General features: G+C 33.6%; 1 protein-coding gene across 11 annotated transcripts in view; it reads right to left on the minus strand.

Annotated features, from left to right (window-relative positions):
• Positions 1 to 19,577: 19,577 nt before the first annotated feature.
• LOC140437236 (clotting factor G beta subunit-like) overlaps positions 19,578 to 27,122 on the minus strand; it is a 227,683-nt gene continuing 220,138 nt past the window's right edge. For all 11 annotated transcript variants that reach the window (XM_072526626.1, XM_072526625.1, XM_072526624.1 and 8 more), the window contains 4 exons: positions 22,501 to 22,607; positions 21,155 to 21,375; positions 20,396 to 20,604; positions 19,578 to 19,840 (listed from right to left, as the gene is read on the minus strand). In XM_072526626.1, coding sequence (XP_072382727.1) covers positions 19,658 to 19,840; positions 20,396 to 20,604; positions 21,155 to 21,375; positions 22,501 to 22,607 — 720 coding nt within the window. In that variant the 3' untranslated portion in view covers positions 19,578 to 19,657. The remainder of the gene's footprint in view (positions 19,841 to 20,395; positions 20,605 to 21,154; positions 21,376 to 22,500; positions 22,608 to 27,122) is intronic.

Raw genomic sequence — 27,122 nt, forward strand, 5'->3', positions numbered from 1 at the left:
AAAAGGTATTGGTAAACATTGCTGTAGGTCAAACGTATAACATGCTTTTTCGTGACTTGTTTTTGATTCTTCTTTGTCGAATGTTTTCATATTATATGCACTGGAGTGATGCTCTTCGTGTTGAACTGTAAGGGCAGCTTTGTCAGGATCACTAACTGCCGTCTTTATTTTCATGTTCAATAAATCGCATGTGTAGCATGTATCTTGTTAATGTTTCTTAAATAATAAATTTAGTGATCAGAAAGTTTTCTCATAAATTTTTCGACTAACTGGATTTTCCTTGTCTTGGCAGTATAGGTCGTACATAATTCGTAGATTCAGATGAGATTGCAAGTATTTCTTATCGTTAGTACGTCTAGTGTAATGACTTTCGTACGATTGGAATGAAAGTATATGATTTTTAACACCTTCCATCTCTTATGGCGTCTTTGTATTTGGTGGTGGGTTGTGTCCTCTTGCGTCAGAGCTTGGAATGCCTGATACACTGCCTGAGTTTTTTTTTGCTTATAACAGTATGTATAAATCTTGGTTTCTCATCTAGAGTTGCACAAAAACATGCTTTGCATACAGGAATTCCCCTTCCACTTATTTCAAAAAAAAATTGATGTGTCACTTCACGTTTTTTTGAGATTATCCAAATTTCTTGAACGAATAGTTTTTTTTTGTGCACTATTGATGAGAGCCGCAATGTAGGTAACTCTTCTATCATAAGAGCCTAAACTCCAGTATTATTGGAAAAGTGAACTTAGAATTTCTGGACTCAATTTCAGATAACACTTATTTCGACATTATTTCAACTCTAGCATTTTTCTTGCTTTTACTTTCTTGCCTTTTGCAGTTATAAATTCTTTACCGCTATGCAGACATTCTTTTCTATTTTTTCGCACTTTTGTGTGGATGCAGTCATCCACTTCCATAAATGGCCTTTCTAATATACTGGGAGAAAAGTGGCTAACTTTTATAGACGAATAAGCCTTAGCTGTTGGTATGGGGTGTGATTCTTCACTATCAGAATCTCCGTCAGGAACATAGCTTGTATCACTGTCACTAAATGCATCAAAAATGTTAACATTGACATTAACATTAACAAAAACACACTGTTAACAGAGAACTGCGTAATGTTGTTACCAATTTCCAAACTTTCTGAGGGTTATTAAAACAATTCCATCCTCAGTACATTGCCAGTGGCGATTAACTATTATTGGTTAGTAGTTTGACCTCCAACAATAAAACAAATCTTATTTTTTTATTACAATTTCTTTTATTATAAAAAAAATATTAAAAGCTTTAATTAATCATTTTTGTGTATCTAACTGCTCAGTAGTTATACATAATTACACACCAATCAGGGCGTGTCAAGCAACTAAGAATGAAATAAACGAAACCCAAGTTCCCGGAATTGTATTGTATACCTAATCTTTTTAAACCGAGTCACTGACTCATGTCAAAAGTCGTAAGTCAGACTTAACACTTTTTTTACTGCCCTCTATTCAATGATTTCCCAGTTAGTACCTTTTAACCATTGCTCTAAAATTCTTATGAGAGTGCATTGACTTATGTCTTTTAGCAATCGGTAGAAAAAATATTGTGGTGTGTTCTGTATGTTATAATTAATTATAAGTAATTTTGTGACTTGTGACTATTGAACCGCCCTCCATAGATTTTCATTCGCATTTTTAATATTAATGGTTTCAAATATTGCACATTAACTGAAGGAACAAAGAAGTTAAAAGTTTCTCGAAATCTTTTTTTGTAGGCTATCTTTTGTTTGGATATCTCTGATTCTACCCTTTTGAAGCTAGTAACTAAACAAAATGCATTCGCTTAATACAAATGTCATGTCTGTTAATAGTTCAGTTGAAACATTCATATTTAAAATATAAAAATTTAATAAAAATACAACTACAACAATATTAACAGCTTTTGTGACACAATTGTGACACAAGTAGATGATATTTATTTTATTAAATGTTTGGCAGATACGTTTAACGTTTCTTTGTTTTAAAGCATACTTTATACGTTCTCAAAACGTAGGTACTTACACTAAATGGTTGTAACTGATCTTACCAGTAAATACAATTTAATTAACGAAAAATTTAGTACATGAAAGCTGATAAAAATTACTACGATAAACTTTAAAATTGGTTGTTTTGTACATTTATTAGTATGGTAAATATTATCTTGTAACATGATGAATTATTAAATTCAACAAATTTGTACTAGCTTACGTTTTTATTTTAAACTTTATGTACGTTTCTACAATAAGAGTATAATTATTAGTTTTGAAAAAAAAAATATTTAATGAAAAATCTAGAAAAACAAATTCTAAACCTAGTTCTTTTTTTAATAATTACAATACTTAACATGCTATATATGTACAACCTCAGTTAAAACCTTATTAGAGGATGTTCTTTTGAGAATTAGACAAAACATGTAGTTTCAACATGACGGAGCACAACTGCATTGTACAATGAATGTTAGGCATGTACTAAATAATAACTACAGACAAAGGGTGGAATGCATAAAACGTAGTATCTGCTAATGCTTCAAGTAATTCTACATTTTTGTAGTACTTGTACACTTACAAAGCATTTTGCTTTCTTCCGTAATATTTGCTACTATTTACCAGATACATAGAAGAATGTACTACGCTTTTAAAGTATTTGCTAGTTTAGTCGAATTTGCTTCAGTTTAGGTAGGTGTTTTTTGTTAACAAGTGGCAGCATTTATGAATGTTTGTCGTAGAAAAATCTACAAACCAGGAAGAATATACAATGACGATATTTATCGTAAAATATTTAGGTAATTATCATGAATAGTGCAGTTTTATTCATACAGTGCGCTGGAATAAGTGTTACCCCCCATATTAACTCATTTATTTTTAGTATATCAACAAAACGCTCGGAGAGGTCGATGTTTAAAATAATCTTAGTATATTATAGCATCAATGTTTCGAACTTTAAGCAATACTTCTTCAGTTTACAGTCATAATTTTGATTTTTTTAAATGAGAAAGTAGGAAAGTGGGGGGTAAGACTTATTTCAGCGCACTGCATATGTAGGTATATATATTTAGGTATTAATATAAAATCTTTATAAAAAGTTACTTTCATATTTTTTGTTTTAGATTCAACAGAGAAAATGTAGAGTGGCTTGCTAGTCATTTGCTTGATGACGATTCCGTAGAAACAAGAGGTGGAGCCTTGTCACCCGGAAAATGGAGATATTTTTAAGAAGTTTAGGTTAGTTTTGGAAATAAGTTGTAAACTTTGAAAAATATAAATATTGCCTTTTTGATCAGTGTTTCAGAAGCCATTTACTTAAAGAGAAATAACTGGATAGCATTTCCTAATACTAACAAGTTATTTGAAGTTGCTATCAATCAGTGGGCAAATACCAATAAGCAAATGCCCAATGTTACAGGTGCTATTGATTGTACCCACGTTAAAATAACAAAGCCACGTATCCATGGCGAAGAATACTTAAATAGAAAAGGAGTATATTCCATAAATGTATAAGCTACTTGTAACGCCCAAGAAATGTTTACCAGTGTCGATGCGAGTTGGCCAGGCTCCGTGCACGATAGTCGAAAACTCCGTAGTACATCGAATTATGTATAATAATGTGCAAGGAGCAGCCTTGATAGGTGAGGAAGGATATGGTATTGCACCGTTGCTGTTGACATCTTTTAAAAATCCAACCACACCTATTCAACAAAATTATAATACAATTCATGCGAAGGAACGAAGTGCATTTGTACTTCACAACATATCTAAACATCTAAAATAACTAATAATAAATAATAATATAAAAATTAAATACAACATAATCACATATTTATTCATTATTTAGTTTATAACTTTGTTTTTATAAAATTACATATCTACATACAAATTTTGTCACTGTACCATATCATGTTGAACTATATGGTTGACTAATTGCTCACCAGCTTCAGTAAACTTTATCAATGCATTCGCGGCTCGTTCCTGAGCTTTTGCCGAAGGCTGTTGAGCACGACCACAAGAAATTTGAGCTTCGGCTGCTTCAATTTGTTTTCGTAGGCAGGTCTTCTGTAGTTCAATTAGCGACTCCTCCTTCGCACTAGGGTATTTGGGAGCTCTGCCTGTTAGTTTTTGGCAACCAAAATTGGAGCTAAAAAGAACGTTTTCATCATTATTGTTTTGTGATGAAACCCCAATCTCCTCTGTTACACCGACAAGCACCTTGTACCCTGTGCAAGACTAGATTTTTTCCAATGTTCCATAACTCATAGAATTTTCTTTGCCAGTCAATGCCTAACAATTTTTTTGTTACCAGTTTTTTTAGGTCAACAATTTTTTTAACCTTTGTTTTCATGTTGTTGAATTTCTTCATAATTTGTTTTACACATTTCCAAAAAAACACGTTTTGAATCGTTCTTTTCCTTTGCCAAAATACAGGAATCCTCGAAATTAAATTCATGTTTCAACGTTAATGCATGTTCTGTCAATGCACATGCATTTATTTTTTTGGTTTTTATATCGCTACGATGTGAGATCACCCTACTGTGAAAATTACGAGATGATTCTCCTATATATATTTTGTTGCAATTATTACACGGTATAGAATAAACAATATTCGATGACTCCTGTATTGTGAAAGGATTTTTTGTTTTTGTGTACAACTTCGATATCGTTTTTACATTTTTGGTTGTAATTTTTAAATCACTAACATTTTTGAAGATGTTCATTAGCTTCGGTGTCAAAACTGGAATGTAGGGTAGGCAACCATAAGTTATTTTAGATGGTATCACTGATGTGTTCTGTGTCAATGTCAATTGTAGGACCTCATTGTTATGAAAATTTTGGTTGTCAGAAAAATGCGAAGGAAACGGAGAACCGAAAATGAGTTTATTTAACAGCCCTATAGGATAAGAGTTCTCTTGTAATATAGATCTCAGCTTTTTTAGTCCCTTGTCTCTGAACTCGATTTGTGACAAGTTGATAACCCTAGTTTTCAGGGCCAAAACCAAATTTGTTTTCATCTTGGATGGATGTTGAGAATGAAAGTTTATAAAACGGTTACTAAAACAAGGTTTACGATACCACTCCGTCCTTAGCATGCCATCATTGCCACGATGGATTAGCATGTCTAAAAAAGGAATCATATTATCAGCCTCTCTCTCAACCGTAAACTTTAGGTGTTCACATTGGGCGTTAAAGGTGTTTAACACATCAGTTACTTTGTTTTCAGGGACCGATAAAATCAAATCATCAACATATCGTTTAATAAAAGGTATGTGAAAAGGTATCCTTTCTTTACACGTTGGTATAAGTTCATCCAAAACAAAGTTACATAGTATGGGGGATATTTTGCTGCCCATTGGAGTGCCAAAGGTTTGTTTAAAGAAATTACCATTGAATAAAAAGATGTTAGAGTCAAATATAAATGTTAAAACTCTTATAAAATCATCTAAACTGATCTTGGTATGAGGAGAGATGCTGTTCCAGTTATTTTTGATGTTGTTAAGAATAGCATCTAGTGGTAAGTTTGTAAACAGTGACACAACGTCTAAACTAATCAGTATATAATTATTCGGAACTTTAACATTGTTAATGAAGTTACTAAACGTGAAAGAATCTCTAATATAGAATTCATTGGATTCGTTATAGGCAATTGTGAGGATATCTGTGAGGTGTTTAGCAAGTTTACTATTAGGAGCATCAATGGAAGAGACAATAGGTCTCATTGAAATTGTAGGTTTGTGAAATTTTCAAGGATTTTGCAACTTCTGTTGTTATGGATTTGGAAGAAGCTAAATCTGACACCAGCTTGTTTGCCTTTTGTTGGAGGGTGCACACTGGACTGTTCTTAAGTTTGATGTAACTTTTTGTGTCATTTAATAAACTATTACTTTTTTCAATGTAATCATTCTTATACATTGCCACTGTTACATTTCCCTTGTCACTCCTAACAATGTAAATTTCTGGATGTGATTTTAAAAATTGTTTACACTCATTGTATATTGTGTTCAAAAAATGTTCTTCTTTACTTGTTTTGTGTAAAAAGTTAGTGATATCATTAGTGCTTTGAGATCTCACAATGTCCTTCTCTTGAAGTTCTAGACCAGAAATAAGAAACTCAATATCTGAGAGAAGAGAAGACATTTTGAAATCTCTGGCACTAGGAAATAGGCAAAATTTTGGACCCAAAGACAAAAGTTTTTTGACATTATAAGGAAAAGTGATGTCAGTTAGATTTTTGAACCATTTTTCTTGAAATGTTATTTTTGAAAATTGATCTACTTTTATTTTGTTAAATTTTTTGATGTTGTTATTTTTAATTTGGAAAAAAACTTCATTGTATTTAATTTTTTGTCTTCTATAGAATTCTTGTAGTAAAGGAGCAGGAGATATCAGATATTGAGTTTCTTATTTCTGGTCTAGAACTTCAAGAGAAGGACATTGTGAGATCTCAAAGCACTTATGTTATCACTAACTTTTTACACAAAACAAGTAAAGAAGGACATTTTTTGAACACAATATACAATGAGTGTAAACAATTTTTAAAATCACATCCAGAAATTTACATTGTTAGGAGTGACAAGGGAAATGTAACAGTGGCAATGTATAAGAATGATTACATTGAAAAAAGTAATAGTTTATTAAATGACACAAAAAGTTACATCAAACTTAAGAACAGTCCAGTGTGCACCCTCCAACAAAAGGCAAACAAGCTGGTGTCAGATTTAGCTTCTTCCAAATCCATAACAACAGAAGTTGCAAAATCCTTGAAAATTTCACAAACCTACTATTTCAATGAGACCTATTGTCTCTTCCATTGATGCTCCTAATAGTAAACTTGCTAAACTCCTCACAGATATCCTCACAATTGCCTATAACTAATCCAATGAATTCTATATTAGAGATTCTTTCACGTTTAGTAACTTCATTAACAATGTTAAAGTTCCGAATAATTATATACTGATTAGTTTAGACGTTGTGTCACTGTTTACAAACTTACCACTAGATGCTATTCTTAACAGCATCAAAAATAACTGGAACAGCATCTCTCCTCATACCAAGATCAGTTTAGATGATTTTATAAGAGTTTTAACATTTATATTTGACTCTAACATCTTTTTCTTCTTCTTCTCATTGCGCCGTCTCCTTTCGAAGGTTGGCGATCCAAATGGCAATTGTAGTTCTGGAAACTGCTGCGCGAAAGATCTCTGCGGATGAGCGGTCGAACCATCTCCTCAGGTCTTTCAGCCACGAGTTCTGGCGTCTTCCTACTGATCTTTTGCCCTGTACTTTTCCTTCCAGTATAACTTGAAGTAATTCATATCTTTCGCCTCTCAGCACATGACCCAAGTATTGCATTTTCCTCTCTTTGATTATTCTTAGTAATTCTTTTTGTTTACACATGCGACGAAGTACCTCAACATTAGTAACTCTTTGTACCCATGGAATCCTCAACATTCGTCTGTATATATACATCTCAAAGGCATCTATTCTTTTTTCTACTTCGGAGTCCATTGTCCAACTTTCACAGCCATACAGTAAGACAGAAAAAACGTAACATCTGATCATTCGGATTCTAAGCTGTAGACTAAGGTCTGATCTTGTAAAAAATGTTTTAATGCTCATGAATGTTTTCCTTGCTTGTTCGATTCTTGACAGGATTTCTTTTTTTGGATTACACTGACTATTGATATTTGTTCCCAAATATTTTATGGAATTTACCTGTTCTATTATTTGACCCTTGGCATACACCTGTACGTTTATTGGTGTCTTTGAAAATACTAAAGTTTTAGTTTTGGAAACGTTTAGATGTTAACCGAACATTTCGCTGTGGTGAACTACCGCATTTATTATATTTTGTAGTTCTTGTGCGTTGCTTGCTATTAAGACGGTATCATCAGCATATCTGATGTTGTCTATGCTGATTCCGTTAATCTTAATTCCGCCTTGGACCTCGTCTAATGCTTCTCTGAATATAGACTCCGAATACAAATTAAAGAGTAGCGGTGATAAGACGCAACCCTGTCTCACTCCTCGTCGGATTTGTATGTCTTCGGATGTTGTGTGCTCTATTTCAATTGTTGCCGTTTGGTGCCAGTATAGTTCTGAGATAATTCGCAAGTCTTGTTCGTCAACTCCAGTTGTTCTCAGAATTTCGATCATCTTTTGATGGTTAACGCAGTCAAATGCTTTTCGATAGTCAATAAAACATGCATATACATCCACATTCATGTCTCTGCATCGTTGCGTTAACACATTTAAAGCAAAAAGAGCCTCTCTTGTTCCCAATCCGTTTCGAAATCCGAATTGAGTGTCACTCATCTGGAACTCGCACTTCTTGTAAATTCGTGTATGGATAATTCTGAGAAAAGTTTTAAGGACATGAGACATCAAGCTTAATATTCGATAATCATCGCATTGTGAGGAATTCGATTTTTTTGGTAATGCTACGAATGTTGATTTTAGCCAGTCTGTTGGTATTTTACCTGTGTCATATATCTTATTGAATAGTGCTGTTATTAAATCTAGGCTTTTACTTTCGTTATCTGCAATTAGTTTAAGTATTTCGACATTGATATTGTCTGGACCGGTGGCTTTTCCATCTTTCTGAGATTTTACTGCATGAATCACTTCTTCTTTGGTTATTTCTGGGCCTTTTTCATTTATTCGATTATCTGTGGATGGTGGAGAACAAGGTCTATCGTCGTCAAAAAGAGTTTGTATGTATTCTTTCCATCTCTCTAGTTTGTCTTCTGTACCCATAATTATTTCGTTATTATCATTTTTTTATATTGTTGCTTGTCTCTTTTTGTGTCTACCTGTCATTTCTTTTACTTTTTTATGAATATTAAAGGTGTCGTATTTTTCCTGAAGTTGTTCGATTTCTAGGCATTTTGTTGACATCCAGTTTTCTTTCGCCTCCCTGCACTTTTTTCTAATGATTTTGTTGATTCGCTTGTATTCTATTGGGCTTGTTTTATGTTTTCGTCTTACGTCCATGAGGTCCATGATCTCTTGCGTTATCCATTCTTGTTTTTTGTTGTGTTTTATGAACCCGATGTCTTCTTCTTGTATCTTTGTTATTTTTGTTTTTAGAGCAGTCCATGTTACTTCAATGTCTGTCTGTACCAAGTTTTCGATCGTTTTTATTTCTTCCTCAAGCTTGATACTTATTTCTTTTTTCTGTTCAGGGTTCTTCAGTTGTGAGATGTCTATTTTTCTTGTCACTGTTTTCTTTTTGACTTTGAGAAATCTTTTTAATCTAAAATCCATTATAACTGGATTGTGATCGCTATATATATCAGCTCCAGGGTATGTTTTCGTAGATTGTATGTATTTCTTAAAGGTGTTATTGAGCAAAATGAAGTCAATTTGATTTCTAACAATTTTGTCTTTTCTGTCTGCAGGTGATTTCCATGTGTATAGCCTTCTAGGATGTTGTTTGAAGAAGGTATTGGCAATTAACAGATTGTTTTCTACGCAGAATTGTACAAGTCTATCTCCTCTATTATTTCTGGTACCTAGACCGTATGCTCCTATGTGGTCTCCTTCAGCACCACGACCAATTTTAGCGTTAAAGTCACCCATGATCATCGCTATTTCACCTCTTTTTGTCAGTCTCATTATTTCATCTATGTTGTTATAAAATTTTTCGATTTCTTCGTCTGACTTGTCACTTGTTGGAGCATAGACCTGAATAATATTTTTTAACATATAATATAATAATTTGTTAATATTTTAATAACATCTTTTTATTCAATGGTAATTTCTTTAAACAAATCTTTGGCACTCCAATGGGCAGCAAAATATCCCCCATACTATGTAACTTTGTTTTGGATGAACTTATAACAACGTGTAAAGAAAGGATACCTTTTCACATACCTTTTATTAAACGATATGTTGATGATTTGATTTTATCGGTCCCTGAAAACAAAGTAACTGATGTGTTAAACACCTTTAACGCCCAATGTGAACACCTAAAGTTTACGGTTGAGAGAGAGGCTGATAATATGATTCCTTTTTTAGACATGCTAATCCATCGTGGCAATGATGGCATGCTAAGGACGGAGTGGTATCGTAAACCTTGTTTTAGTAACCGTTTTATAAACTTTCATTCTCAACATCCATCCAAGATGAAAATAAATTTGGTTTTGGCCCTGAAAACTAGGGTTATCAACTTGTCACACATCGAGTTCAGAGACAAGGGACTAAAAAAGCTGAGATCTATATTACAAGAGAACTCTTATCCTATAGGGCTGTTAAATAAACTCATTTTCGGTTCTCCGTTTCCTTCGCATTTTTCTGACAACCAAAATTTTCATAACAATGAGGTCCGACAATTGACATTGACACAGAACACATCAGTGATACCATCTAAAATAACTTATGGTTGCCTACCCTACATTCCAGTTTTGACACCGAAGCTAATGAACATCTTCAAAAATGTTAGTGATTTAAAAATTACAACCAAAAATGTGAAAACGATATCGAAGTTGTACACAAAAACAAAAGATCCTTTCACAATACAGGAGTCATCGAATATTGTTTATTCTATACCGTGTAATATTTGCAACAAAATATATATAGGAGAATCATCTCGTAATTTTCACAGTAGGGTGATCTCACATCGTAGCGATATAAAAACCAAAAAAATAAATGCATGTGCATTGACAGAACATGCATTAACGTTGAAACATGAATTTAATTTCGAGGATTCCTGTATTTTGGCAAAGGAAAAGAACCATTCAAAACGTGTTTTCTTGGAAATGTGTTCCATAAAATCAAGTACATCTTGCATCAATAAAAAGTCAGACATAGATAAACTGAGCAACATTTATTGTTACTTACTGGAAAAACATCCAAAATAAAATTAATATCTACCTGTACCCGTACCCACACAAATTACAGTTACATGGATAACATGTTGCATACCATTAAGACAGGTTTAAAAATTAAAATCACCTAAGATGGGCCTCTAGTATTTCTCAAAAAGAAACATGATACACCTAAATACACCTAATTACTTTTTAATCATAGGATTTTTCTTTTTGTTCTCTATGTGCCAGAGTTAAAACACACTAGTAAAAGATAACAACAAAATTTTTACTACTTGTACCTAAATTTTAAAGAATTTTAAATGTATTTTGTCCACTATTTTATATTTTATGTGTGTTGTTATTAATGTTGAGTGTCTATGCTTTTGTAAATAATCTCAACGACTAGTAAGTTGCACTGAAGATTTGTGATATTTTATAAATATTTACACTTTTTTCTTATTACAGTGTCTTGAAAAAGGAACAAAACGATTCCGAAAGCTAGACAAAAAGTCATAAGAGTGTTTCATTAACATCCCGGCCAATTTTCTGACTGCAACCCTAATAAACTGTGTTGTTTGTTTATATTGACAGTCACTAATATCCAGTAATTCTTATCACAGACTTTTCGGATTTGGCACTTTGTGTCCGCCGATTTACACACTATCACATAATTTACTCACTGCATATTAACATCATCCTCATCTTCTCTATCATCGCTATCACTTTCATTACTGTCACTATCAACCGCCACATTTAGTCCTCCTTAGTCCTTAGTCCTCCTTCCGCAGCTTCTTTGCGTATTTTAGAAATAGTACTAAAACTTACTCTGGTCATAGCACTTACTTTATCGGTTAACCTTCTAACACTTTCACCGCTTTTTAAATTTAGATGATAATTAAATACATTCAAAACAATTTGTTTTGCACGGATGTCCAAGATATTCCCTTGGTCTAATTTTTGAATTTCCATTTTCAATTAACATTTACCTGTAAATTCAAAATACTACTAAAGAACCACAAAGCCTTATTATCATTATGTAGTCAGAGAACGACATATCGCTGACATACGCACACCGTATTATTTTAAGTTGCAATTAGTAATTCAATATATGCATTCCAAGCGGTCCGTTTAATTGCTTATCTCTATAGCCGGCAAAATGCATGATTTAGCTAAGCAGTATTTTCTACTGATTTCTATTATTCATGGCATACGGTATTCTCACCGAAAAACAAATAAACTATCATTACTACAATTAAAATAAGATAAAATAAAATTATCTTTTGTAAATACTAATTATTTAAATAAAATCATTTTCCCTACTTTTCATCTCTTGTTTCGAATGGGCGCTTTTGGTCAATTACGTTAAAAAACATTAATTTAATTCATGTCTGTGAAAACGAAAATACAAATAATACAACCCTGAATCGTGCTTGTGTTTGTCGTGGCATCGCTGCGCTTCTATCATCCATCAGAAATACATGGCCCTATCTCCGCAATGTTATTTTCTTAACGTGGAATGCTCTATAGTAGTGATTGGCATTGAAATTATGTAGCTTATCAACCCATGCGCGTCTTAAATACTGGCCGGGATGGTATGGGCCCGTGAGTAGTCATCTGAAAGTGCGAGTAGATCTTGCTTTTCTTTAGTGGTGACAGCATGTCTTGCTTTATAGGTACCTCCATAAGCCCCCAAGAATTCCTCAAACGTGAGGTAAGATACTTCTTGGACTTGATTTACTTACACTTCTTCATCTACGTCGTGGTCTTCTTGAAATGATGCCAGTCGGTTGTGCTGTACTATCATCGGCTTTCCCCTCGAAATCTTGTTTATTGGGTAGATAATATCGTTGATCTTCTCCATAATGAGGTATGGACCTTCCCAGAACTGTTGCAACTTGGCAGAACAACCCCTACGCTTCTTTGAATTGTAGAACCAAACTTTGTCGTTCTTATTAAAACATTCCTGTCTGGCTTGGGTATCGTAACATTTCTTTATTAGGTCAATATCGATCTGAAGATGGCAATAGGTCAACTCGTGTATATCGTCCATTTTTCTTCGCAATTCGTACACATAATCTTCATCGGCTACATTTTCTTCAGGTCGACATCCAAACTCTAGATCACAAGGTAGTCGCATCTCGTGTCCAAATAGGACTTTTGCTGGTATTTGGCCAGTTGATTAATTAACAGCGAATCTGTAGGACATTGCGAAGAACGGGAGGTATTAGTCCCAGTCTCCTCATAAATGGACACCATGTTTGTCAAATATTTGCAAACAGTCTTATGCATTCGCTCTACCATTCCATCCGATTGTGGGTGATAAGCTGTAGTTCTTGTTTTCTTTATGCGTAGTCTAACACAGATTCCCTGAAATAGATAGCTTTCGAAGTTCCTTACTTGGTCACTATGGATCTCCAAAGGCACTCCAAATCGGCTGATATACTCTTTGATTAACACATCTGCAATAGTGACGGTCTTATGTTCTGGAATTACGTAGATCTGGACCCACTTCATCAAGTAATCCATTACGACCAACGTGTACTTGCCTCCATTTTCACTTTCTGGAAATGGTCCATAAATATCCAAAGCTATTCTTTCAAAAGCACTTCCAGAAGATTTCTATTGTCTTATAGGAGCCTGCCTTTTTCGATAAAGTTCGTTACCTTACACCATTCCTTTACATCGTCGAAACTATTTTTCCAATAAAACTGTTCTTAAATTCTGCGAAGTGTTTTCTTTATACTGAAATGCCCTCCTGACGGACTGTTCTGTACCCTACGAAGTACTTCGGCTCCTGCTCTTTGGAATCATCAACTATGTTTTCTTCTCTGAACCATCGTTATGTTCCAGTACTCGTTTAAGCAAGCTATCTTCCATGATAAAGGAGTCCCACTGAGCACATTAGCATCGATTTAATATTTCTTAAACTTGAAACTCTTAAATTGACCCGTCAATTTTTATTTTATAGAGGTATTTTATAACATAAAAAAAATTGTTACCTCTTTTATCCCCTTCACTTGATAGCTACCCCCTCAGATTTTTTAAATAGCAATGGGGGTCATGCGATAGTTTATTGGAAAGAGTTTGAAAAGAAGAATTCAAAAATTTATAAGTTTGAAATTTTGTATGGCGTAATGGTTTTATTTAAAATAAAATATACAAAAAATAATGTATTAAATTACATCTTTAAAATTAAAGGAACTGGCAAATTACCCTAAAGAAAACTTATATTACTGCAGGAGATGCTCGAAATGTTCTCCATTTACTTCCTGGCAGAAGCAGATTTTTTTTGTTTCGTTGCCTCCCTAACCCTTTGTAGGGTCTGCATATAAATCCTATCACATTCTTCGATTATTCTTTGACGGAGTTCATCAACTGTCATCAACTGGTTCCCATACAGTTTGGATTTAAGGTAACCCCATAGGTAAAAATCTAGAGGAGATCTGGTAAGATCTGGTGATCTTGGTAGCCATTCAATGAATCCACGACGTCCAATCCATTTTCTCGAATACAAATTATTTAAAAAATTTCGAACGCCAGCATCGTAATGAGGCGAAGTCCATCTTGCTGGAAAATAATATCTTGGGTGAATTCGCCTGGATTGTTTCTAAGCACATCATGAATTGCAGGAATTATTTGTGTTTCCAATAGATTAAAATAGCTTTCCCCCGTTAAATTGCCTTCGATAGAAAAAGGGCCTATAATGTGATCCCCTAGTATACCTGCCCAAACATTTAATTTAGTGGGAAATAAGTATGACACTCTCGAAACAATCGAGGGTTTTCGTCAGACCAATATCTTACATTTTGTCGATGTACATGACCATTTAAATAGAATGTAGCTTTATCGTAAAAACTAATATGTCTTAAATAACTTGAAAATTAAATAAATTTTGTTATACCGAATGTCCCATATTAAAGCAAAACCAGTGTACCTACTTTTGTATTGTTGTATCGCAAAGTGTATCTTCAAACAATAAATCATTATTAACAAACAGATCCTTAAAGTTAAAGTGTGATAGATTTTAGAATTCTTCTTTTCAAACCCTTTCCAACGAACTATCGCACGACCCCCATTGCCATTTAAAAAATCTGAGGGGGTAGCTGTCAAGTGAAGGGGATGAAAGGGGTAACAATTTTTTTTATGTTATAAAATACCTCTATTAAATTAAAAAATGAGGGGTTCGAGCGTTTTTCATCTTTGTCTTAAATAACGGAGTTCACTAGGGGGGGTAAGACTTAATATCCACACTGTATATTTAAGATAAACTCTCCTTCTAGAAGTGGGTATCCTAATATTATTGCTATGATTAAATGCTTCTTCAAGTTTCAAAGGAAGTTTGACAATCTTCATCCCAGCTGTAATAGTTTGCTTCCCCTGTAAGTCGCGTTAATGGTTTAGCAATATCTGCAAACTTCTAAATGAACCTCTGCTAGTAAATGCATAGCCCAAGAAAACTTCTCATTTGATGTTTGTCAGTCGGTTCGGGCCATTCCTTAATGAAATCAATTTTTCCTTTATCCACGGCCACTCCTTCTTTGCTGACTATACAACCCAGATAATTAACTTTACTTTAAAATAGCTGGTATTTCTTGGGATTTAACATCAATTGTGCAGATTTAAGTCGATTAAAAACATTTTCTAAATTTTTTATATATATTTTTTATATTTTTTTTATATATTCTAAGTCTCTCACAAGACGATTATATCATCTAAATACACTAGACACGTGATATCCCCCTCAAAACGTTCTCCATAACCCTCTTAAATGTCGCAGGAGCATTACAGAGTCCAAATATCATAACGCTGAATTGCCACAATCCATATCTTGTAGTGAAGGTTGTCTTCTCTTTATCTACTGGGTTCATTTCTACCTGTCACTATTCAGCTTTCGAATTGGCTTATTATTACCAGTATCAGTTTTGTATTTGACAACGGTAGTTCTTCCCGTCTTTTCTCCTTTCGGTACGAAAATATCACGATACCGCTGAAGAAATTCCCTTAATTTTCTTTTCTCTACCTGACTTAGAGACTGGCCAGAAACTGCAACATTTGGTCGAATTTTCCGTTAAAATTATCGTATGTTGTCGTCTGGTGCACAGGATGCTACTTTTATCTCTTTCTTGATAGTCACTGGGTAGTCATTGACATTATTAAGTCTTACAGGAATTTCTTTAGAAGAAATCACCAATTCCTTTCCAATTTTTGATTCCTCGGCCAACCTTCTCGTCATGACTCCAAGACTCCATCATAACAGGTATTCCCTCTTCCACAAGTCTTTGTAGCAGCGCTCTTATAATCATTTCACTTCTCGCAAACAGAACTGTATCTGCTTGCACAGTCCTGTCATAAGGTGAATAATGAAATACCTCACCGTGGCCAACTTCTTTGATTACTTTATTCTTAAAATCCAATTTAAATCCATTCATATTCGTTACGTTCATTACTCATATAACATCCTCTTCGATGTCAGCAACTATGACAGTATTGACGAACTTTTCTGCTCCAATTCCTAATTGTACCTACATTTCTTCTTCTTCCTCTTTATAAGCAATTCTGCTTGTTTATTGGCAGATCAATACCTCTATGGAAGGTTGTCACTCCATCTTTTGCGCTGTCGTCTGATACTTCGGCCGATTGGTGACTTATCTCTTGCTATTTTGACGATACGGGTGTAGGGTCTTATGTCTGAGGCATATGTCATTATTGGTCTTACACTGGCTTTATAAATTCTTGACTTCATCTTAGTGTTAATGTGTCTGTTTCGCCATATAGTGTTATTAAGGAATACTGCCAGTCTATTTGCTTTTTGAACTTGATCTGTCACATCTTTGCCCAGGTCTCCATAGCTAGACAGTGTAATTACCAGGTATTTTATTTCCATTACTTGTTTAATACTGATGCCATCAATTTTTATTTTACGTCTGGTTGGTTCTTTGCTGACTACTATTGTTTTAGTTTTCTGCGATGAGATTGCCATATTAAATTATTTTGCTCTTATGTTAAATCTGTAGACCAGTCTTTGTAGACTATCTTTATCTTGGGCTATCATTATTGCGTCGTCTGCGTAACAGAGTATTTTTATTTTTTTGTTTCCCATTCTGTATTCTCTTCTTTTGTTAACTTTTGTTTAATCATTTCATCCATGATCAAATTGAGGAACTTCGGGCTCAATGAATCTCCTTGTCTTATTCCGCTGCCTATTTCTATAGGTTCTGTAAGTTGTATATTTATTCTGACTTCCATTTTGTTATTTTGGTAGATGTTTTCGATAGTTTTTATAATATTTAGGGGAACTTCTCTATTATACAGAAGATGTATTACATATTTGAGTCTTACTCTGTCAAACGTTTTTTTTAGGTCAATCGGACACAGAAATGCTAGTCTATTATATTCTAGTAATTTCTCAGTAATTTGCTTTATAACTAATATTGCATCTGTACACGATCTTCCACTACGAAAACCTTGTTGTTCGTCTGCTAAACTTATCCTCTGATTTATTAGCATTTGTAAAGTTTTAGCATAGTATTTAACAAGTTTATACATCTGTAGTTTTTTGGCTGCTTTTTATTTCCTTTTTTGAATAGTAGAATTAGTTTGCTCGTTCTCCATTCTACCGGTATTTTATTGTGTTTTATAATTTTATTAATTAATGTTGTTAATTGTTACGTCATTGCTGCTCTACAAGATTTCAATAATTCGTTTGGTATCCCGTCTTTACCTGCTGTTCTTTTGGTTTTCAAGTATTTTCCGTTCCTGCTCACCTGGCTAGATTAAACATTATAGAATCAGGAAAGTGTTTATGCGATAATATTTCCCAGTGTGATGTTAATCACATCCTGTTTGGATGTATTAAAAATAAAGCACTCTCATCTACGTTTTGTGAAAACCTAGTTAAAAGTAATGTGCAACTTCCAGTAAACATAACCCACCTACTGTCATTGAATCAGAAATCCATATACGAACTCATATGTAATCACTTATATGCATCCGGATATATAATATAAATTTAGTACAATCAAGTTTTTAATTGATAAACATAACATAAATCATTTAAAAATCTGTGGCAAAAGGACTAGTATCCATGCCAAACACACTATCATCATCATCATCATCAAGTATTTTCCGAATTTCCTGTACATTTATATTAAGTTCTTCATTTGTAGTAACTTCTGGTGTTTACGGTTCTAGCGTCGTTTGTTCTTCCTCTGCATAGAGCTTTATGAGGTAGTCAATCGACGTATCCTTTTCTATGTATTTTGGTTCTTTTAGTTCCTTTACCTCCGTTCTTTGACCTCTTATGAAGCGCCATATTTCCTGTTGCAGACCGTAAAAATCATGTTCTATTTCTTTCGAAAAGTGTTCCCAGTGATCATTTTTTATTTTTCTTACAAGTGCATGTGTTTCGTTTCTAATTGTCTTATTAATTAATGTAATTATTGTATGCCTCTTGTGTTTTGGTTGACATGTGTTTCAGATAAGCTTTTTTCTTTTCTTTACATTTTTCTTTCACTTCTCTACAAAACCATGGAGTTCTTTACCTTGGGAATGATTTATTTTTATTTATATTTTTTTTACCAAGAACTTGGAGCTAAAGGCTAAAATATTAGACTTAAATTTTTCCCAGCTGTCTTCGATTCCACCACTTTCTGTGATATTGGTGTTTCTGCTTTTTTCGGTTATTCTTTTTTGGAATAGGTATCTTATGAAGTCATCCTGTAAACTTTCGACTTTTATCTTTGTGGTGCATTCTGGTGTTTTGTTATCTCATATCTGTGTTTTCATTCAGATTTTGCACAATAAAAATTTATGATCGCTTCCTATTTTTGCTGATGTTAGTGCTCTTACATCTAAGATTTAAGAGGGTTGTAACTCTCTATTCGACAGAATATAGTTTATCATAGATTTTTGTCTTCTACTGTTTTCAAATGTGTATTTATATTGTTCTTTGTGAGGATATTATTAATACGTATTTCGTTTATGCGGCAGAGGTACATCAGAAGGTCTTCATTTTCGTTTCTGATATTTTCATTACATCGCTGTTTTATTCCTTGAACTATAACATTGCCAACACGAGCGTTAAAATTACCCATAATGATTATGTATTCATCGTTTGGGGTTTCGTTTATTACAGTCTGAAGGTATTTGTAAAAATTTTCCCTTGTGGTGTTATCTCTGTTGTTCTCTGGTGCATAGAGTGTTATCAAATTCAGAGGTTTGACATTTAGTTTAACTTTTACACTTACTATTATTTCAGAGATATATTTATATTCTGGTATCTAGATTTCTCTATGGATATTGGCATTTTCACCTATAGCAGTCCGCAGTCGCAACCTCGTTGGTAAAAATTTCTTACGGCTGTTTATAAATGTCTGCCGTATAATGATCCTGGTCGCTCCGGTATCCACTAACAATGTAGGCTGTTTATCATTTATTTCTATATCTACATATACACTATCTTCACAACATTTCAAAAAAGCTATTAGTATGAGATGGTCTTTGGAAAAGTTTCGGGTCGAAGTTGCCCCCTAAGGCCGACTTGTTCTAGTTTTCGTGCTGGAGACTTTTCTTGTTTTGTATCGCTCCAAAGGTGCTTACATGCACTTCGTACGTATCTCGTTTCATCACTATTCCAGCACCTTATGGTCTTCGTTTTTTTCTATAAAATTCTTTTCGTCATATTAACAAGCTGGTTAAGTTTGTCTTCTTCTTCCTCTTTTACAGTCCTCACTTTAACTTTAAGGAAGAAAAAAAGGAAATTTCGTTCACTTTTTAATTAATATACAGTATGTTATTATTATCACAATAAAAAAAACAACTGACGCTACTCTCTCGTGGTTTAAGGATGTGCTTTTTGATATTCCTCAGGCCACACAATTCTTTCAATCCAGTCTACGTAATAAGAAACTCTCGTGTATACCGATGGACTTTCAGTGAGACCGCACGGTTTACCAAACGACGTAATTCCGACTATTTTAATACCTACTCCATAACTATCTTGAAGTGGTCCGCCTGAATCTCCCTAAAACATAAATTATTTTAAGTGAGAGTAATATTGTAATGGTTTATGGAGTTTACGAGTTAGTAAAGAAGAATATTATGTAGTGGGTACGTCAAATGACAGTGCAAAAAAATACGAATAATTATCTTATTTGTTTCATTAGTCTTCCTTAAGATTAGGTTAATGCATCCCCATTCTTTTGGTCTTATGAATATGGATATGGGGGATAGCTCACCAAGTAACATTACATGCATCCATAAGTTTCTAGCTTGAATCATAACAATATCAATCTCTTTCACAGACATATTCCCAATCCCTCTATATTCCTCGATTCTGATCATCGAATCATAGTTTTTGTATACTAATATGGTTATTTTTCAGTTCCTCACTAGCATGATATTTAGCACTTTATAATGCTTATACATATCTTTGTTAGATCATCTATAATTGTGAGAAAAGTTTAAAAAAATAATTAGGTTTTATTTTAATTTTGGATATTATTATGTTTATTGCTAGTGTCATCTTAATTAGGTTTTTGCATCACATTTAATATTCTTATATACATGCAGTACTTACTACACATGTGTCTATTCGGTTTTTTCCGCCAGCACATATCATCGTATCGCCATCAATTCCATGTGGTAAAGTGGATTTGTAATTACTATATGAATTGCTGCATTCTTCTGTAGACACCTCGTTTATGTTTATATATAGTAAAAGATTATTTTGTTCTCCAGCATATTCTGTTACACCCCAGCCAACGGCGGTCATACTGCCATCCCTGCCTAAAAATAATACCACACCTAATTTTAATGAAAATTAAACTCACGGCATGAATTTATTTATTATAATTTATTTAAACTTTTATAAACTTATCCATAATATATATATATATATATATATATATATATATATATATATATATATATATATATATATATATATATATATATATATATATATATGTATAATAATACACTAATCGAGTAACGACGAGAAGTGACACCAGGCTTGAGAATGGCAAGTGAGACCTTGCCGAAACGTCGCCAAAACAATGGTTGTCAAGAAAACCAGCATTTTACAACGCGGAGTCAAACCCGGAAAAATAGTGACAGCACATATAGCTCCCGCGGAAACCTCAAAACAAACATATATATATATATATATATATATATATATATATATATATATATATATATATATGAATAGATCCACTATCAGATTCTGTATCCACTTACATTTGTAATTATTACACAAAACCAAATTTCTTATAAAAATTAGAGCATTTTGAGGAACAAAATAGCAGAAAACCAAAAATGGAAAATAATTACTTACCATAATACATTTTTTTCACAGTCTGTAAACAAGCTATCTTTACATATGAACTGACACGGATATTTCGGTCCAATTGAATTAAAGCAATATCGTGATATTTAAAAGAAGAATTATAACTTGGATATGCAATTGCTCTAGTTATATTAAAATCTTGCGGTTCTGCATCGTCTTGATCAGTTGAAAGATCTAAATCGCCTAGATGGACCCATTTGGCTGCACCACTAAAACGAGAAATAAATCGATATAAATAAGTTAAGTAATAAATAAGTAAAGTAAGTAAGTAAGTAAGTAAGTAAATAAGTTAAGTTAATAAGTAATTTTCTTCATCACTCAATAAGTCCTGGATCTTACGAATAAAAAAACACCTCTCATAAATTTCGAGTATACTGTAGCATTTAGATTTCCTTTTATATGTTAAAACACCGAAAAATATTCTCAATCTTTTTGCGTCTCTGAGATTGATAATATAAACATTTCTGGTCTGTATATAATAACACTAATTGCCTCCTTTTTATGTTGATTTCGTTTAATATTGCGCGTCAAATAAATATGCACTTGGGATGGTGGGAAAGTGGGACAGTGTTTTTGATCCAATTCCAAAAACTTTTTAACAAAATGTTTACCTTTTAATATTTTTTAGGAAAGAAAAGCCTTTCTTTCTATCCAGGAGGGGGATTCTTTTAAACGGTGCCCAAATTCAACTAGTTTAGGAACCTTCTTGTGTTTTGTTGCCCAGGAAATATATGTAAGTATTTTCTGGATTTCTTTCTTTGTAGTTGCCCCTCCCAGTTCCTCCTTTATTCACTTACTTACGACCCAGCTCTTCAATCAAATCATAAGTGGCCGTTCGCAAAGGTTTCGGTTTGTTTGCTTACCCTATCTCCAGCCCAGAAATTGCTGTCCCCACTTTCAGCACCCTATAAGTGATACCCAATGTGGTAGGCAAATTATATCGTTACAATACTCATCAACAAGCTTTTATATTATAACTAAAGACCGTGTTATAAGCATGAAAAAAAGAAAAAGTATTTGTATACATATATTTATAGATATAAAATGATCTTTCGATATCTACAAAACTTTTTGGTGCGTATTTAAATTTTGACAAATATACAGATAAACTATTAATTACTAGAATATTCTCTGTTTATTATTAATTAGTTGTTTTCTAAATCTCCAGCTAAATAATCGAATAATCTTTGAACTCTGACGAAAACTAAATTCGGAAAGATACCGAATCACGACGCAAAAATGCTTTTTGATGCGAAAATTTTTCATACTTGATTTGATTTTTTCCTAATAAATAACAACTTTTTTAAACAAAAAACTAATATTTAAGAACTTACTAATCAGAATTAAGACAATGCGCTGCAGTTAAGACAAAATTCACACTAATCACCGAACCGCAACATAACCATTTTTTATTCTCTTCCGGTCCAAATCCTATAAGTGCCTAAAATACATAAACTACATTATATACTAATAAACAAATATATGACACAATAATTTCATAAAACAACGTGCAATATCCTCCTCCTCAGTCCGTTATCCTACGCAAGGATATGGTGACGTCATGATGTTGAATTGACTACGATTAATCATTCAATTCTATTTTGCGCTTCATAAGATGCGTTCTGTGATGGTTTTAGCTTGTGTAGAGGAGGGACGCTGAACTAAGTAGGGGTCCTTCAGTACTTTGTGCAAGACAGACTGGGCGGAAAAGTCCTCAACCCCGACACGGCGCGTCCCAATGGCTGATAGGGAAAGTTCCTGTAGATATGCAGGACAGGTATAAATAAGGCTTCGCCAAATAAGTACCCGCGGATCAACGGAGGACATGACACAGGTCAACAGCTGTGTTATTAGTGGCCCGTGGCTGAGGAATACAATTCCTGACAGGTGCGGTACCACAAAGTCGCAGGCGAAAATCAAATACCGATTTAACCGGCTGTGATACTGCGAACACTCACCAACCCGTCCGGCAAGCGTGGTGTTTTAATGCCATTATACCTCTCAAAACACAACATGTTGAACTTAAAACAAAATGGGACGATACCCCAGGTGGGTAGAGCTAGCAGCTCAGAATCCCACACCGGAAAACCGGTCAGCCTCACGGATTCTGGGGAAGGCACAAGCTCAACAAAACGCGCTAAAATAGATACGAACAAACAAAAACAGTTACTACTAGCAACATACAACATCCAATTTATGGCTAAAGATGAAAAGGTCTACGAATTAGAAGGAGAACTATCCAAGATAAAGTGGGATATTGTAGGACTGTCAGAAGTGAAAAGAAGAGGCGAACAATGCATCCATTTAAACTCTGAAAATCGCTTATACTATACAGGGAAAATAGACGAAACATGTGTAGGAGTAGGATTTATTGTCAAAAAGTATCTCACAACATACATTTCTACATATAAAAGTGTTTCTGATAGAGTAGCTTATATTATAATAGACCTAGATAATAAAACCAAGATCAAGGTTATACAAGTGTATGCTCCCACAACAACACATCAGGAAGAGGCAGTTGAAATGTTCTACGAAGATTTGATAACTGCATTAGAAGAAAATGAAACAAAATATACTATCATTATGGGAGATTTCAACGCAAAATCAAGTAAAAAAAAGAAAATACTGAAACCAAAATAGGGATGCATGGTTATGGCACACGAAGTGAAAGAGGAGAAAAATTATATAACTTCTTAGAACAACAAAATTTATATGCCATGAACACACACTTCAAGAAACCAGCAAACCGAAAATGGACGTGAATATCTCCCGATAAAAAGACAAAAAACGAGATCGATTACTTTTTGTGTGGGAACAAAGACATTTTTGAAGATATAACTGCTCTCAATCGATTTACAACTGGCAGCGACCATCGCCTTTTGAGAGCAAGGATTCTTATTAAACAGACGAAAACCAGTAGAAACAGGCCACATAATTATTGTAATGAAATAGATCAAACTAAAATACGACAGAAGCGAGATGAGTACAGAGAAGTCTTAAGAAAAGAATTTGTAGAACATTGTCAACAAGAATATTCCAACTTGAACAGAATTAATAAAGAAGTTCAACGAGAGCTCTTGAAAGCAGGACTGACTGTTGCAAAGAAAACGAAAAATAAAGAAGACCGAATAAGTGAAGGAACAAAACGGTTGATGGAAAAGAGACGCACATTTCTAAGCGAAGGAAAGCGAAACACCAATGGTTTCAAAGAATTGAATAAACAAATAAAGAAGGGAGTAAAGGAAGATTTAAGGATCTATAATAAAAACAAGGTAGAAAAAAATAATAGAAAAGAACCGAGGCCTGAAATGCTTAAGATCAAACTTAGGAAAGCCTATTATAATCTCATTAAAGGATAAAGATGGAAAATAAATAAGAGAAAAGAACGAAATCCTAAAAGTTACTCAGGCATTTTACCGTGATTTATATTCCTCAAACAAGAACCCAGATAACACTGAAAAGGAAGACCTTAAGAGAAAAATGACGAATGTCAATTTAGAAATACTCCCTAACATAGAATCCTTCGAAATAAAACAAGCTATAGCACAACTAAAGAACAATAGGGCTCCGGGTCCAGATGGAATACTTTTAGAAATGTTGAAGGAGGGGAATGAAATTATTCTCAAAGAATTGAAAAAACTTTTCAACGAATGTCTTCACAGAGGAGAAGTCCCAAATGATTGGAATGAAAGTTTGATAATACTTCTCTTCAAAAAGGGAGACAGGGAAGATCTCAAGCACTATAAGCCAATCTCCCTGCTGTCCCAAATGTACAAACTGTTTATGAGAGTAATAACTAACAGGTTAACGTCGAAGCTCGAGAGCTATCAACCGGTAGAGCAGGCAGGATTCCGAAAAGGTTACAGTACAACGGATCATCTTCTTACAGTCAGAACTCTAATAGAAAAAGCCAATAAATATCACTTGAACTTATATATTGGCTTCGTTGATTATGAAAAGGCATTCGACTCCATATAACTTTGGGCAATAGAGAGAGCTATGAACAACTGCAGGATAGACTCCCGATACAGAATGCTCATACACAATATTTACAAGAAAGCTACAATGAAAATACAAATTGATGCGAAAACCAAAGCTATACCAATCAACAGAGGAGTTCGCCAGGGAGATGTTATCTCACCAAAGCTATTCACACTTGGACTTGAAGACGTGTCCAAAGATATTAACTGGGCAGATAAGGGAGTAAATGTAAATGGAAGAAAACTGAGTCATTTAAGATACGCTGATGACATTGTAATATTCGCTACAAGTTTCGAAGAACTACAGACCATGATGACGCAACTATTTCAAGCTTCGGAAAAAGTAGGTCTTAAGATGAACTTGGAAAAAACAAAAATAATGACAAATACACCGAACATTCCAGAAATAACATTGAACGACATAAATTTAGAAACAGTAAGCGAATACATCTACCTGGGACAGATAATGAAAATTAACAAAGAAAATCAAACTGCCGAAATTACCAGAAGAATAAGGTTAGCGTGGGCAGGATTTGGAAAACTGAGTTGAATCTTGAAAAGCACTAAAATAGAACAGTATTTGGAAACCAGAATTTACGATCAATGTATCCTCCCTATACTCAAGTATGGATCACAGACGTGGACAGGTGGACACTCATTAAGTCCAATATGGATAAAATAGTAAAAGCACAAAGAGCGATGGAAAGATCAATGCTCGGGGTGAGACTTATAGACAAAAAAACAAACAAATGGATTAGAAGCAAAACGAAAGTAAAAGACGCAGCAGAACATGCTGCCAAATTAAAATGGAGCTTCGCAGAACACAATGCCCGACTGAAGGATAAGAGATGGAACCACGAAATACAACAATACAACAATGGCAGAGGAGGCAATGGTTAGGAAAGAGAAGCAGAGGAAGACCACAAATGAGATGGGCTGATGATATTAAGAAGATCGGAGGACACAACTGGAAGAAAGTGGCGCAAAATAGAAGACACTGGATTGATTTCGGGGAGGCCTATGTCCAAAGTTGGATTACTGAAGGCTGAAGAAGAAGAAGAAGATGCTTCCGAAAGGAAGTGTCGTGTGTAATTTTTTAAGGAGATATGTCTCTTGATCTTCTACCTTCGACGACGAGTTTTTATCTCCTCTTTCCTTCTAATAATGTAACATTAAAAGATTTTGGTTTATTTTTGTAATAAGTCCGATATTAATATTTCGTTCTTGAAGTAGAGTCTCATTTGTACGATTAGTCCGGCAGCTAAGTACCTTTCTGTATACATGGAAGGGTGAATAGTTCAAAAATATTCTATCTTATGTAACATTTTTCACTAAATACGAATACGTAGGTCCCATCTCAAAAAATGTTACCAATTTTTATGAACAATTTTTTTATAAATAAATTTTCAAATTTAAATATTTTAATTTACAAGTCCCATCGTAAAATACGGCTAAAAATACATTAAAATACTATATTATATAAATAGAGAAATCAAAGATTTAACCTAGCTTGTATATATATATATATATATATATATATATATATATATATATATATTGAGATGATATGAATATAGGAGAAAGAAAAATAGTGTTTAAAAAATTAATTTATAAGTTATATACTATAGAATATTATAAAAATTATTTATATGAGGGTATTCTTAAGAAATTAGCATATAATAAGTGTAAAAAGTTTGTTTTTAATAATTATAATATTGTAAATATATTTAAGTGAGCCATTTGCATAGGCAACCAGATATACTCTGAAAGTGACGTTTAATAAGTGATGGTTGCGAATGTAGAAGTGGGGTTATTTATTGGTTTGAAATGTTTAGTTTACATATGGTTACGGATTTGAAATAGTGTAGTTTATTAATTTAGGTTGTTTAAATTACATATAAGTTTATATTCTGATCTGAAAAGCCTAAGTGTCAATAAAATTCTCGATAGAAAAGAAAAGAATTCTCTAGAACACG

The sequence above is a fragment of the Diabrotica undecimpunctata genome, chromosome 3, assembly GCF_040954645.1.
Source record: "Diabrotica undecimpunctata isolate CICGRU chromosome 3, icDiaUnde3, whole genome shotgun sequence".
In the NCBI taxonomy this organism is placed as follows: domain Eukaryota; kingdom Metazoa; phylum Arthropoda; class Insecta; order Coleoptera; family Chrysomelidae; genus Diabrotica; species Diabrotica undecimpunctata.